Source organism: Nyctereutes procyonoides, unplaced genomic scaffold, assembly GCF_905146905.1.
Source record: "Nyctereutes procyonoides isolate TBG_1078 unplaced genomic scaffold, NYPRO_anot_genome, whole genome shotgun sequence".
NCBI lineage: Eukaryota > Metazoa > Chordata > Mammalia > Carnivora > Canidae > Nyctereutes > Nyctereutes procyonoides.
Genome location: NW_026575030.1, coordinates 21,123,918 through 21,140,408, shown reverse-complemented (window position 1 = coordinate 21,140,408; position 16,491 = coordinate 21,123,918). Strand labels below are relative to the sequence as shown.

The following is a 16,491-nucleotide window of genomic DNA, read 5'->3' as shown; positions in this document are numbered from 1 at the left end:
GGGCTATGTGGGGTTTTTGTTGCTTAGTACAGCTATAGAGCAAGAGCAACACAAAAACTGGAGCAGGAACAAGAATCACACATACCAGAGGTATGAGACGAGGAATATGAAAAGCAACACAAGGAACAGGAAGGGGCTCACCTCATTCTGTTTATAATAATTCTTCCTTTTTTAAAAAAATACTTAATTTATTTATTCACGACAGACACAGAGAAAGAATGAGAGAAAGGCGAGGCGGGCAGAAACACAGGCAGAGGGAGAAGCAGGCTCCATGCAGGGAGCCTGACGTGGGACTCGATCCCGGATCTCCAGGATCACGCCCTGGGCTGGAGGCAGCGCTAAACCTCTGAGTCACCAGGGCTGCCCATAATAATTCTTCCTAATAGCCTAATGCAGGGTTGGCAAACATCTTCTGTAAAGGACTGGGAAGTAAACATCAGGATTTGCAGGCCAGACTGTCATAACTACTTAACTCTGTCACTGCAGCATGAAAGCAAGTATAGCCAATAAGTAAACGAATATCTAAATATAGGACAAGCATGGAGATCTAGAGGCGACTAGATGGCTCAGTCAGTTAAGCATTTGACTCTCGATCTCAGCTCAGGTCTTGACCTCAGGGTCATGAGTTCAAGCCCCGTGCTGGGTCCCATGCTAGGCATGAAGCCTACTTAAAAAAAAAAAAAAGGAGGGGGCATATAGATGTAGATTTTGTATCAACCAATAACATAGGATATGTGCCCCTTAAGATACGAAGTAAAGGCCTAAATCCTAAGTTGTCATCCTACTCATCTGGTAAGTGAGCATTCCTCACTTCCTAAACAAATGATATCAAGTAAGCCTTTTAAATAATCTAGACTGTCTCTACAGCTATCTTAATACCAGAAAAATCCCTGGATATATTAATTTGGCTTCAACAGAAAGTTTTCATTGACTGGGGAACCTGGCTGGCTCAGATGGTGGAGCATGCAACTCTGATCTCAGGACTGTGAGTTTGAGCCCCACATTGGGTGTAGAGGTTACCTAAAAGTTAAAAAAAAAAAAAAATAACATAAATAAATATATAAAGTTTGGGGATGCCTGGGTGGCTCAGCGGTTAAGTGCCTGCCTTCAGCCCAGGGCATGATCCCAGGATCGAGTCCCACATCAGGCTCCCTGCATGGAGCCTGCTTCTCCCTTTGCCTATGTCTCTGCCTCTCTCTCTCATGAATAAATAATAAAATCTAAAAAAACAAAAAACAAAAAACAAAAAGCCACTATATAAGGATACCTGCAACAAATCCCTTTAAAATTTAATAGCAAGAAAATAGTTTGTCTCTCTTGAAAAAGTGACAGGCTTCCTTTTATCAGACAATGAGAAGTATGTTGAGCATCAAGTTTCTTTTTTTTACTTTAACACGAGTCAGGGGCAGCCCCAGTGGCTCAGTGGTTTAGTGCCGCCTTCAGCCCAGGGCGTGATCCTCGAGACCCAGGATCAAGTCCTGCATGGGGCGCCCTGCATGGAGCCTGCTTCTCCCTCTGCCTGTGTCTCTGCGTCTCTGCCTCTCTCTGTGTCTCTCATCAATAGATAAATAAAATCTTAAAAAAAAAAAGTCAGAATTAATTTTTATTTTCAGGTATAATAATTACCTAATCCTTTTTCTATTGCTATGATTATTATAATAATAGACTGTTTTATTATATATAATATTTTTCCTAAAAGCCTTACAAACATTTCCAAAATAGGGTGCTGGATTCTAATACTATATTGAAAGCTTCTTGGAGGCAGAAGTAGTCTTTCTTTCTACTCTGTACCTCCAGTATGCAAGAAAGTGTGTCACTTAGCAGACAATTCACACCTTAATACCATACCACTAGATAGACAGAGTGCTGTATCTATTTACATATACTGATAATTCTGACCTCACTTTAGGGTATTCTATAAAATCATTAGCATCCTAAAGTAAATGTGGAAAACGGGATTAGGACACAGACAGGAGCATGAGGAATAGTTAAGTAGGCTCACTTGGCTGCATTGGAGAGAGTTGTGGAAAATGAGGGAGTAAGGGAAGACAAGTGGAAGGTAATATATTCATATCAAATGCAGACAGCAGATAATGTGTCTGCTCTGATTGCAGATAGCAGTAAAAAACTAGGCTGTCTGAGGAGAGAGGCATGGCCATTAATAAAGATGTGAAAGAAAAAAGCCTTCATTATAATATTCTGTAAAATCTGAAGAGAAAAGATATCAAAATTAGAAAAGTCTCAATCTAATAGTAATCTTTTAAATGACAAATTAGGTAAAACCACCGGTCTTGGGAGAGATTAGACTGGAAAAAAAGAGGATATGTTAGAGTCAGCTAAAAGTATCTGTTCAAGAGCTATGAAAAGAGTGTACATGTGAATGCAAAGGAGAGAGACTATGTTAGAGAAAAGGGCAGGGCTTTCAAGTGACAAAAATCAAATGAGTGTGGCCTTGTGAACAGGTTAAGAGTATGAAGGCGGAAAAGAAGTCAATTTAAGTAAGACATTGAAAAAAAACAAGACAGCAAATATGATGACTGACCACTAACAAAAATGAGGATGTCAATTCTAAATTATTAGGAATCTTCAATGGGTGCCTGGGGGGCTGAGTCAGTGAAGCATCTGCTTTCGCCTCAGGTCATGATCTCAGGCTTCTGGAATGGAGTCTCAGGTCGGGATCCTTGCTCAGTAGGGGGTCTGCTTGTCTCTTTCCCTCTCCCTCTGCACCTCCCCTCTACTTGTGCTCTCTCCCCAATAAATAAAATCTTTTAAAAAACTAAAATTATTAGAGGTCTTCAAAATGTCAATATATGAAAATCAGGTATCAAAAGCCAAAAAGGCTTTTAGAATACTGGTAGATGCTTCCTCTAGGAATCTAGCTGCCAAGGCAGAAGGAGCCCCAGTCACGCAGAGAGGCCATATGTGGGCCCTTTGACTGACAGCCCCAGCTGGGCACCTGGTCAACAGCCACATCTACTGCCTCCTCCCACACGAATGACCTAAACTCAGACATCCAGGTGGGGCAGGCCCTCAGGTGGCTGAAGCCTCAACCAGTATGCAAGACCCCATGTGCAAATCACCCAACTGAGCCTAATCAGTCCACAGAACTGTGAAAGATAATGAATTGTTTCAAACACTTAAGTTGAGAGAAGTTTATTTCTAGTGGTAAATAACTGGGAGGTCATCCAAAGCTATCTTAGATGCCCTCTAACTCCTCTACATCCTGTTAGTCCTTGAAGGGTCAACTCTGAATGCCTAACCAGTCTTCCTTCTTCTAATTTCTATTCATTCCCCTTGCCCCCCTCCCAGTCCATTCTTCACCTATCACTAAATATACTTAAAATATATCATTTCCAGATGCAAAATTGCTTAAGGTTTTCTTGTAAAACATGCATAACTTGAACCTTAAAAAAAAAAGAATAAATACAAACCCAAACTGAGAAGCATTCTATATATTTGATCTGTCATTATCATAAGAGGCAAAGAAAGGTAATAGAAATATTTCAGAAGACTAATGGGACATAACAATGACATGAAATGTATGATTCGGGGTAGGAGAAAAAGTATTATTGCCAATTATTAGGAAAACTGACAAAATGTAATATGAACTGTACATTAGATAATAGTATTCTATTATGTTAAATTTCTCAAATTTGACAACCATTCTATGATTGTATGAGAGATTTTTTTCTTAGGAAATTCAGGCTAAAATATATTTTTTTAAAGATGTATTTATTTTAGAGAGAGATGGAGAGGTAGAGAGTGCACTTACACGTGAGTGGGGGAAGGAGCAGAGGGAGAGAGAGAAAGAATCCTCAAGCAGACTCACTGCTGAGCAAGGAGCCTTAACACGGGCTCAATTGCAAGACCCTGAAATCAAGACCTGAGTCAAAACGAACAGCCAGTCGCTTAACCGACTGAGCCACCCAGACACCCCAGACTAACATATTTTAAAGTGTCAGGAGATCTTTAACTCTCAAATGTTTCGGGAATAATAATGATATGTATAGGGAGAGAAAAAAAGAGATTTTGATAAAGCTAATGAAGCAAAATGCTAACTAGGCAAAGGGTATATGAGAGTTTGCACAACTCTTCTGTAGGTTTGAAATGATTTCAAAATAAAAGATAAAAGTAATTAAATAATATATATCATTTCTATGCTTAAAATTTTAATTGGCTTCCCACTGCCTTCAGAATAAAAATCAAATTTGTCAGCACAATAGTATATTGTATTCCTCTATCAGAGTTAAAAGATACATGCAAATGGCAAGGACTGAACAGAAATACAGATAAACATATCTAATTTGAAAGTAAAAAAAGGTACCATGAGTTGGGTTGGATTTTTACATTTTAGTTCTTTTTTTTTTTTTTTAAGATTTTATTTATTCATGATAGTCACACAGAGAGAGACAGAGAGGCAGAGACACAGGCAGAGGGAGAAGCAGGCTCCATGCACCGGGAGGCCGACGCGGGACTCGACCCCGGGTCCCCAGGATCGTGCCCCGGGCCAAAGGCAGGCGCCAAACCGCTGCGCCACCCAGGGATCCCTACATTTTAGTTCTAACTAAACATTCCAACAAAACTTTCTGCACGTGTCAGTGTTTGCAAGCATCAGTGTCTCCTGACAGGCCGATTAACCCATGTTGTTAATATCCACTGATTTAGGGGATCCCTGGGTGGCTCAGCGGTTTAACGCCTGCCTTCGGCCCAGGGCATGATCCTAGAGTCCCGGGATCGAGTCCCACATCAGGCTCCCTGCATGGAGCCAGCTTCTCCCTCTGCCTGTGTCTCTGCCTCTTTCTCTTTTTGTGTCTCTCATGAATAAATAGATAAAATCTTAAAAACAAAAACAAAACCCACTGGTTTACTCTTGCCTATTGCTCTAGTGTTTTCATTTCAGTTACTATCTGGCATTGATAACAAAACTACCTTCTTAGTCCTTCATTTCATTAAGAATGATTGTCAAAGAAAAGATGTTAAATTGCAAAAAGAGAAAAATGAAGAGAGCCTGCAACAGCTGTCTTCAAACCTCTGCATGGCTATGCTAGAAGAGGAGAGGGGATATCAACTGAGTGAAACTCTAAAAAATCAGACCTAAGAGTTCATATTTAAGAGATTAACAAGTAATATATTAAAGGAATAGGTAAAATTTCATAGGATAGATTAGATTCTATCTTTGAGAGAAACTAACACCTAATCATATTTCCAAAGAAAAATATACAAATATTTACAGATCACTTACCATGTCCATAGCACTGTACTGATGCAACAGAAGGCCTAAATTAGTACAGTTTTATCAGAAAGCTTACAGCCATGTAGGGGAAATAAACAAATCCATCAAGAGAATAAGTTCGTGTATAAATAACATTTTATTTATTTATTTTATTTTTAAAAAAGATTTCATTTATTTATTCATGAGAGACACAGAGACACAGTCCCTCCATGTAGGGAGCCCAATGTGGGACTCGATCCTGGGTCCCCAGGATCAGGTCCTGGGCTGAAGGCGGCACTAAACCGCTGAGGCCCTCGACCTGCCCATAAATAGCATTTTTTAAAAAATGTTTTTACGGGGCTGGATCGAGTTTAAAAAAAAAAAAATGTTTTACCCTAGATCGAATCTCACGTCGGGCTCCCTGCATGGAACCTGCTTCTCCCTCCGCCTGTGTCTCTGCCTCTCAATCTCTCCCTCGCTCTGTGTCTCTCATGAATAAATAAATGAAATCTTTTAAAAAATAAAAATATTTTTACAGGTAATTGAGTCCTGTAGGATTTCAAATAATACCCACACATATGTACATGCACATGCATACACATATGCAGATACACCTACACTCTCAGAATGGAGTTTCAGGGACCAGAAATAGTTGCAAAGAAGACAACTAAAATCACTCCATGTCTCTTTATTCAGAAAATAATACTTATGAGATAAAAATAAATAACGTGCCACTAAGAAATACCTCAGTGTCAATGACAATAAGACAGTGCTGGCACTGGAAGATTTATCACTGTAGGTGTTTCCCTTAAGCACTCTACTCAGGCATACAGACAGACTGAGGAATTCTTTCACCAAGGAAAGAATGTTACAGACTTTGGCTCTAACTTTATATAAATAAGAGGAGTCTAAATGGACTGCTTGTCCCACATTTACTGTGAGTTTTGTGCAAAAATTATATCTTAACACATACTGAACAGATCCGTTATCAGGCATGTTGTAAAGGGATATATACACCTAGTAAATGTTGGTCTAGTGACGTCCAAAGCCCTTGCTAGTTGTAAGGTTCGAATCCTGTGATTGCTATAATGCGAGTAAGCAGAAGCACATAGAGCAAAGTGTTAACCATAATACCTTCTCCTAAGGGTAAAAGGGGACTATTCTTGTTTTTTTTTTTTTTTAAGATTTTATTTTTTATTTATTCATGAGAGACACAGAGCAAGAGAGAGAGGCAGAGACACAGGCAGAAGGAGAAGCAGGCCCCATGCAGGGAGCCTGATGTGGGACTCGATCCCAGGACTCCAGGATCACACCCCGGGCTGCAGGCGGCACTAAACCGCTGTGCCACTGGGGCTGCCCAAAGGGGACTATTCTGACAACATCTAGTGGTTCTGTTTTGATAATATGTGTGTATGTTTTAATTCTCTGCTTTAGTGTTTTGAAGTCTGTATTTTTAAAGGCCCATTCAATGTCTGGGAACCAATCAATCTCTCTTTCTACTCCTAAACTTGTTAAGTACCAGTCATCTAAGAATGAAAAAGTAAAACAGCTATATGCAGTTAAAAGTCTCATACATGCCTGGAGGGAGTGTACTTTGGTAATAACCACGTAAAACTGTTTCTCAGTACCTACTCAAGTCCAACTGCCATCTCCTATGACACAATAATTCCATTTCTATGTATTTATCCAACAAAAATTCATACATACACTCAACAAACAATATTCTAGCAGCACCATTTGTAATGGTCCCAAATTGGAAACTTCCCAAATGCCCATCAACATTAGAATGAATAAATGAATTGTGACATAATCACACAATGTAATAGTCTTCAGTAAGGAGAATGAACCATGCTACACATGGATGAATCTCAAAAACATAGTATTGAGCAAAAGTCAAAGATGAAAGAACACACAATATATGATTTCATTATAATATATAGTTCAAAAACAAGCAAAGCAAATCAATAGTGTTAGCAGGATAGTGGCTACCCTAAAAGGGAAAGAAGTGTGTATGTTCGTGTGTGTGTGTGTGTGTGTGTGTGTGTGTGATTGTAACAGGGCATGAGAAGGGTCTCTAGGAAGCTGGTAATGTTCCATGTCTAGATCAAAGCACTCAAATTTTTACTTTGTGAAAAACATCAACAAGAGATGGATTTTTCAATAAGGATTTATAGACAGAGATAATGATCCCAACTTTAGGGACAGTCAGAATAGATATGAAGGGGGAACCCTGGGTGGCGCAGCGGTTTGGCGCCTGCCTTTGGCCCAGGGCGCGATCCTGGAGACCCGGGATCGAATCCTATATCGGGCTCCCGGTGCATGGAGCCTGCTTCTCCCTCTGCCTGTGTCTCTGCCTCTCTCTCTCTCTGTATGACTATCGTAAATAAATAAAAAATTTAAAAAAAAAAAAAAAGAATAGATATGAAGGGCTTAAGGAAAAGAGTATCCTTTTCAGGATTCTATTAGACAACTTGTCTCCATGCAGTTTGGATGATCTGGACCAGTGCTGAAGAGACTGACAGAAGCTGAGAAGGGGGTATAAGAACTGGCCATTTCCTAGACGAGATGAGAACAAAGCCACTATTCACAGTATTAGTACCTAAACACAGTGGCTTCCATCTTTGTGCTGCCTGAACTACTTCATATGATTAGATATATTTTCACACTAACTTCTACCAACAGCTGCCTTCACTGAGGCCTGGATCCAGTCTGAACCTCTTTAAAGACAGAAATTGGGCCACCGACCAAATGTTCACTTGTTAGGAATTCTACTCTACATCTTGTTAGGGATCTGTCACTTAAAAACTAGATCAGGATGGGGGGGCACCTGGGTGGTGTCTGACTCTTTGTTTCAGCTCAGGTCAGGATTTCAGGTTGTAGGATGGAGCCCGGCATTGAGTCTGCTTGTCACTCTCCCTTTGCTCCTCCCCACCACTCTCACTCTCATTCTTGATCTCTAGAATAAATAGATAAAATCTTTAAAAAAAACTGGTTCCCCTGAGTGACTCAGTGGTTGAGCATCTGCCTTTGGCCCAGGTTGTGACCCCGGAGTCCCTGGATTGAGTCCCACATTGGGCTCCCTGTGTGGATCCTGCTTCTCCTTCTGCCTAAGTCTCTGCCTCTCTCTCTCTCTGTGTCTCATGAATAAATAAATAAAAATCTTAAAAAATCTTTAAAAAACTAAAATAAAATAAGCCTGAAGCAGGATGTCCAGAATGTCTTGAAAAAATAAACATAAATAAAACTCCAACTCCACCCACATAAAGCAGAAAAATAAGGAGTTATAATACAAGACCAAACTGATAGAATAAGAACCAGGTATCATTAAAATGTTCTTACCGGTGTAGTTTGCCACCATAAAATGGCTTAGTATGAAAAGTGATGCTGGCTGAATATCCAGTTTTTGCACAGTTGACACTGACTTTACCACCCAGTTCTACCCAAGGAACAGTTAAAATTGACCGGGCATATGCACAAGGTAGGGAAAATGTATACTCTTCTCCATGCTCCAAAAGACTGAGGATACCTGAATGTGAAAACACGAAGGTGGTTAACATCTTTTTTAAAAAAAAGGCAGTATTAAAACATCCATATTTTTTCTCAAGTCTAGTAAATAAACATTATTTTGCTGTGTTTTCATTTAACTTTGGATTAAACTAATTTCACTTATAATTGTATTTGCTAACATTCCTGGTAATAATGAATCTAGGTCACTTTCATTATGACTTTGCTATCCATCTGGGGTTTATGGGACGAGAAAATATTACAGTGGAAATAGATCAAGATTTCCCTCTAATAGACTCTTAAAAAAATAAAACATTAAGTCACATCTTAAGAACATGTTATACTGGGATCCCTGGGTGGCGCAGCGGTTTGGCGCCTGCCTTTGGCCCAGGGCGCGATCCTGGAGACCCGGGATCGAATCCCACATCGGGCTCCCGGTGCATGGAGCCTGCTTCTCCCTCTGCCTGTGTCTCTGCCTCTCTCTCTCTCTCTGTGACTATCGTAAATAAATAAATAAAAAACCTTTAAAAAAAAAAAAAAAAAAAAAAAAAAGAACATGTTATACTGCATCATGTTATGGCCTGATCATTAATACTAATAATTTTTTCAGTTTGGGAAAAAATGTCTAATGCTATACAGTCACAGAACTTAGTTTTTAAGATTTTATTTTATTTATTCATGAGAGAGAGAGAGAGAGAGAGAGAGAGAGAGAGAGAGGAGAGAGAGAGGCAGAGACACAGGCAGAGGGAGAAGCAGGCTTCATGCAAGGAGCCCAACGCAGGATTTGATCCTGGGTCTCCAGGATCAGGCCTCGGCTGAAGGTGGCACTAAACCACTGGGCCACCGGGGCTGCCCTAGTTTAAATTTTTTTTTTTTTAAGATTTTATTTATTTGAGAAAAAGAACAAGTGGAGAGAGGGGTAGGGGAAGAGAGAGGGGTAGAGAAAGAGAGGGGGGCAGAGGGAGAAGCAGACTTCCCACTGAACAAGGGTATATTTTAAGGGTTTAATAGTAATTGCTGATTCATTTTAAGTTAGAAAAGATATGTTTTGATTACTTTCTAAAAATATATCTTACAACTAGGTTTCTGATCTCTGATCTCTAAGAATATATTTAACATAAGCATTACATACAATACAATTTAAAGTCTGAAGAATTTAAAAATCAGTCAGTTTTGAATGTATATGAGGATAGACTAGTTAGGATAACAAAGACAAAGAATTCTAAAACCTCACTTATTTCATCATTAAATGGAATTTTTCCCCAAAAAATAAAAACAAAACATGGCTATAGAACAAAATGAATTGTTGTAAGTCTCATTGCCTGATTTTATTTATTTTCTATTGAGGTGACTATAAAAATTTGATTTCTATAAGGCAATCCATAAATATAAAATTAGCACATAAATACTAAAAATTACCTATTTTATACCTCCTTCATGATTAATGCAAGGTTAAGATATGAATGCTTATCCTTACTTCCCAACGTACTTCCTTTCTGAAGAGAATACTATTACCAGATTTTCAGTAAGAGCTAAGGGTCTTCAGGGACAGTATGTTAAAGGAGGAAATTCTAAATCTGGCTATACCTTAACTTTTGTGACCTTGAACAAGTCTCATTACCTCTAGACTTTTTTCATATATAAAATAAATTGCTTTATGATGATCTTTAAGCTAATGTTATGAAGCTTATAACTGAAGATGGCAAATATTTTTAGTCACATTGTTGCATTTTTAAATTTTTAAAAATTTTATTTCAATTCAATTAATTAACATATAATGTATTATTTGTTTCAGAGGTAGAGGTAAGTGGTTCATCAGTCTAAAAAACACCCAGTGCTCATTACATCACATGCCCTCAATGTCCATCACCCAATTACTCCATCCCTTGCCCTCCTCCCCTCCATTGACCCTCAGTTTGTTTCCTATGATTAAGAGTCTCTTATGATTTGTCTCCCATCGATTTCATCAAACTTTTTTCTTTTTAACTATTAAAACATGAGTACTTTCTAATGTTATAAAAGTTTTGATTAACTGAAAGCATTTGGAAATCAGTAAGACTCATATCACAACATATCTTAACAATGAGGAAAACTGAAAAGGGGGGTATTTTCATCACACTACATACAGTAACACTCAAAATGTTAGTATCATAGGCTTAATTATGCCAAATTAACATTGTAATTTTACAGTTTGAACAAATTATTCTGTGCATAAGAGTTTTCCTTTAACATTTAAATGGTATGGTTTTTTTCTGCCATTATATTTTCAATAACTCTGCAATGATTTCTTTAAAATATTAACCTGCTCAGGAAATATAAATGATTAAGCTAGAAGATGTTTCTACATAATATATCTCTTTAGTACTTTTTATATAATAATGAAAATATAAAAACTTCAATATCTAAAGAGAGTAAACAGTTAAATAAAAGATGGTAATTATCTCATTTCATAGGATATTATACACTTACCAAAACATCTCTTAAAGTACTATGAATGAGAAGGGGAAAATGAATATTTATTGCAAACAAAAAAAAAGGAAACAAAACTATATAGAGAGAACTAATCCCAATTTTACAAAACAAAAATAAAAGTATGAACATATACACAATAGAAAAAATATAAAATGCTAAATTTAGCCTTCTCTAGATGGAGGTATTAGAGATGGTTTATTTTCCCCTTGATACTTTTCTAAGTTTTCCAAATATTCTATAATAGAAAAACTTTTTTTTAAATCAGGAAAAAGGGATCGCTGGGTGGCGCAGCGTTTTAGCGCCTGCCTTTGACCCGGGATCGAATCCCACGTCGGGCTCCCTGCGTGGAGCCTGCTTCTCCCTCTGCCTGTGTCTCTGCCTCTCTCTCTCTCTGTGACTATCACGAATAAATAAAATCTTTAAAAAAATAAATAAATCAGGAAAAAAATTTAAAAACATAATTTGTATTTGTCCATAAATATGAGCCGCCTTTCCCATCATTCTGGAACATCCTAAAAAATGGAACAGGGATACCTGGGTGGCTCAGTCAGTTAAGCATCTGCCTTTGGCACAGGTCATGATCCTAGGACCTTGGGACTGAGCCCCACATCAGGCTCCCTGTTTAGCAGGGAGCCTGTTTCTCCCTCTCCCTACAGCTCCCTCTGCTTGTGCTCTCCCTCTATTAAATAAAAAACCTTAAAAACAAAATAAAAAAGTAGCACATACATTTCAAATTTATAATATCAAAAAACCACAAATTTATAATATCTAGTTTCCCCAAATTTAAGATTATCATTTGGTATTAAAAATTAAAGAACAGTTTTTCTACTTACCTTCTCCAACCATTGTCACGCCTATCGACATGCCTAAAAATTTGCTTTTAGTCCAAACATGTGCATTTACACACATCTTCCTCTCCGCACATTCTGCATAAAATCCTGAGACTGGAGGATGATGGGAAACCTGCTCAGCAACAAATCTGACTGTATAACAGTCTGATCCCACCTGGCTCAAAGTATCCTCCAACAGAGGAGCATGATTTGTGACTGCCTGGGTAGAAGAGCTGCTGGTAACACTGGATGACACCTCACTTTTTGGTATCCTCCAGGAACAGTGAAATGTTTCTCCAATGATAGGATTGTACGGTTTCTTAGCAATGGCTCCCTTACGGCCTTCATGAAATGAGGTAAGGTAGTACTCAACGAAGCGAATCATTCTGTCCTCAGCTGTGGCTCCGTTAGTGATGGCTATAAATAGGTCTGGGTGAGACATAAAGTCTGCATACATTTCCAGCAAGGAACGTTTCTCTAGGATAAATGTAGGAAGCACCACCTAAAACAAACAAACAAAAAACGAAATCAATCAAAGAGGGAAATTTTAATCCATGTATATCTGTAAAAAACTATTCTTACCTTTCCAAAAACATTTCATTCTTGATGAGTGTTAAAAACAAAGTCACAAAAGTATCTGGTTTCATTAAAAAATAAGCATGCTTAAAAGGAAATGAAAATCAAGTGGTTAAGATTAAATACCAATTCAGTATTTCAAGAGGGCCAGGTAGAAGACATTCTTTTTTTTAAGATTTTATCTATTTGGGGATCCTGGGTGGCTCAGCGGCTTGGCGCCTGGGTGCGATCCTGGGGTCCCAGGATCGAGTCCTGCGTCGGGATCCCAGCATGGAGCCTGCTTCTCCCTCTGCCTGTGTCTCTGCCTCTCTCGCTCTCTCTATCATAAATGAATGAATAAATGAATAAACAAATAAATAAATCTTCAAAGAAAATTTTATCTATTTATTCATGAGAGACGAGACACACACACAGAGGGAGGGAGAAGCAGGCTCCCCAAGGGGAACATGATGTGGGACTCAATTCCAGGACCTGGGGATCACACCCTGAGCCAAAGGCAGATGCTCAAAGACTGAGCCACCCAGGTGTCCCGGTAGAAGACATTCTTTAAAAAAAAAAAAAAAAATCTCAATCTTAAAAGAAAAAACTCACCTAGACTGGATAAGAGTATCATCAGGGAAGTGGTGGTAAAACTCAAATGCTAGTCATGCCTTTTTTCCTTTCCTACTTTAAAAATAAACAGATGCCTGATCAAAATATGACATATCCGCAGTTCCTGGAAATAGACTGAAGAGATCACTGACCAAAGCAAAAATTTTAACCTACACTTAATTTTAAGCACAAGAAACCTGTTTTCAAGAACAGAATTTTTGTAAGTAGGCTCCACACCCAACAAGGGACTTGAACTCACAACCCTGAGATCAAGAGTCCCATGCTCTACTCACTGAGCCCGCCAGGTGCCCCTCAAGAAGGAAACTTGCTTTTCACGAAGATGGTGCCAAAGGCAAAAAGAATCTCGTTCCCTCCCACCCCGTCCCCCGGCCATCAAAGCAAAGGCTATGAAGGCCAAGAAAGTCATGCTGAAAGGTGCCACAGTCACAGGCCCAAAAGAAGAAAATGTGCATGTCACCGACCTTCCAATGAATCAAGACACTGCATCTTTGAAGGTAGCCCAAATATCCTTGAAAAGGTGCCCCCAGGAGAAACAAGCTTCACCTCTATGCCATTATCAAGTTCCCCCTGACTACTGAGATAGCCATGAGTAGATAGAAAACAAGCCATGAGTAAATAGAAAATAATATCATGCTTGTATTCACTGTGGATGTCAAGGCCAAAAAGCACCAGATCAAAACGGGCTGAGGAAGCTCTATGACCTTGAGGTGGCCAAGGTCACCACCCTAATCAGGCCTAGTGGAGACAGGAAAGCATAAGTTTAACTGGCTCCTGATGCTTTGGATGTTGCTGACAAAATTGGGATCATCTAAACGAAATCCAGATGGTTAAATCTAAATTTTTTCACCGAAAAAACAAAAGAAGGGTACTTTTGACCCTAAAGTCAGGTAAGTGTAAGGAAGATTCACTTTTTTTTTTTTAAGATTTTATTTAGAGCAAGAACATACACACGCATGGGAGAGGAAAGGCAAAGGGAGAGGGAGAGGGAAAGACAGAATCTACAGCAGACTCTGCACTGAGCACAGGAGCCAGATCCAATAACGCTGAGATTGTGACTGGTTTGAACCGAAATCAAGAGGCTGATCCTAAACCTACTGAGGATTAGTAGGCGCCCTGTGACGCCCTGTGGATCAGTTTTCTTTACAGCAGAATTAGAGGCCCTGCAAACTGGTACAACAAATTGAGAAAGCAGTGTGCAATATTTTTCAAGAGCTCAAAGATGTTCATATCCATTTAGCCTAGTATTCATTCTTGCAGAAATAAGGCCTTAGGAAAGAATATGAATAAAGAAAAAGAAATGCGAAAATAAAATTAAAACCTATGCTTTTGGGGTACCTGGGTGGCTTAGTTGATTAAGCAGTTGCCTTTGGCTCAGGTTATGCTCTCAGGGACCTGAGATTGAGCCCTGTATTGGGCATCCTGCTCAGCTAAAAGCACAGGCTCCACCCATATGTTCAAAAGTTAAAATCAAGTGTTTAGTTTCCCCACACTTAATCATGTGCAGAAATCCAAGAAATGTGGGATTGCTGAAAAAAATCTCTAATTAGGAATACAAAGACCAAAATTAAAAACAAACAAACAAACAAAACAGACTTGGAAGTAACAGAAATCTCACTAAAGGGGAGGGAAAAAAATCCTAAAAATAAAAATATCTTCAGAGACTTGAGAAGACATTAGATACATGAAACAAGTATCTTTTTGAAAAGCAAAAATTTAGAAGACTTTAAAACACGGTAACCAAAATTAAAGATCAAGAGAAGGATCAGAAGATAAAATAGAGAGATCTCACAACACATAGGAGACAGAGAAAAGAAGGTAAGAGGGCCAGACAAGGAAGTCCAATGACCATGAAATGAAGATTTCAGAGAACAGGAAAAAATGTTGGAGACAAAGTCATCAATGAAAAAATTCAAGGGAATTTCAGAGAACTGAAGATATGAGTTGTCATACTGTAAAGGCCCACCAAGTGCCCTGAGACAATTTCAGACTTCTGGGGACAAAGGACAGATTCTAAATTTCAGAGAAAAAAGAAACAGAACAAGTCACAAGCAGAAGATGATGAACTGGAATGACATCAGTCTTTTCATCAGAATGCTGTAGCAAGGATGCAATATTCTAGAGGAAAATAACTGCAAGTTAGAAATTCTATCTAAACTAGCAATCAAACATGAGGACAAAATAAACACACATTTCCACATTTTGCCTCCCACAGATCTTTCTCAGGGGTTAAAGGAAGATGAGCTCCACAGAAATGCCTCTCATTCACCAGAAAAGAAGAAAGGAATGAATACAGGAGACAGATCTAGCATAGGATGACCATGAAAGGACATTCCAGGAAGAAAGCTGTACAGCAGACACAGGGAAACTGGTCCAGATCAGAGTGATGTGATTCGAGAGACAGACATGGAAGACTGTCATCCATGTGCTTCATTATGCCTCTGTTACCATCTTTTGAAACCTCGGGGCAGAAGCCTCGAGGGAAACAGGTCCCATCTGCATCTGCTTTTGGCTTCTGGTAGGCATCTGCTGAAGTGCCAACTCTCCTTTCCATGCTGTGCTGTCCGGGCTGGCTAAAGATCTTCATTTCACCTAAGGACATGTTCTGGCTTTAATCTACTGCTGAGACTTGGATGTGGGTCACGGTTTGCTTCGTGGTGGAAAACAATGAGCAGATTCTTCCCTCTGCCCACAATCCTGCTAAATGGCCAGTATCTGGCTCACACCAAATGCTCTAACTTTGTGAGTCATATATTTCACAAGACTCACTCAGAATTATGCTTTCTTATTTCTTCAGAAAGGGCTCTTCTCAACTTTCTCAATAATCTATACAAAACTGAAGCCAGGGACTCTGTTTAGCTTATCTTCTCCTGGGAGCCTTCTTCTATGAATGGTAACAGAACCGTTTCTTTATACAGCTAAACTTGTGCGAGCTATTCACTTTTTCCTAAAATAAAGTAACATATACAGGTGGTAAAACTATATATATATAAAAACCAGGCAGGGAGATGACTGACATGAATGTCAAGTAAGTGGTTACATCTAGAAAACAGTAAGCAGGGCAGCCCCGGTGGGGCAGCAGTGTAGTGCCACTTGCAGCCCAGGGCGTGATCCTGGAGACCGGGATCGAGTCCCACATGGGCTCCCTGCATGGAGCCTGCTTCTCCCTCTGCCTGTATCTCTGCCTCTCTCTGTGTGTCTCTCATGAATAAATAAAATCTTTAAAAAATAAGTAGATAGATAGATCGATAAAACTGAAACAATCATTAGTTTAAAAAGAAAAATAAA

The 16,491-nt window shown here is 39.1% G+C and overlaps 1 protein-coding gene across 1 annotated transcript in view; it reads right to left on the bottom strand.

The window, feature by feature from the left end:
• The window catches only part of OSBPL11 (oxysterol binding protein like 11), an 87,745-nt gene that overhangs the window by 14,056 nt on the left and 57,198 nt on the right, over window positions 1-16,491 (bottom strand). Inside the window, exons 10-11 of the mRNA XM_055316342.1 lie at window positions 12,022-12,520; window positions 8,552-8,738 (exon numbers count right to left, since the gene is read on the bottom strand). Of these exons, the coding sequence (XP_055172317.1) occupies window positions 8,552-8,738; window positions 12,022-12,520 (686 nt within the window). The remainder of the gene's footprint in view (window positions 1-8,551; window positions 8,739-12,021; window positions 12,521-16,491) is intronic.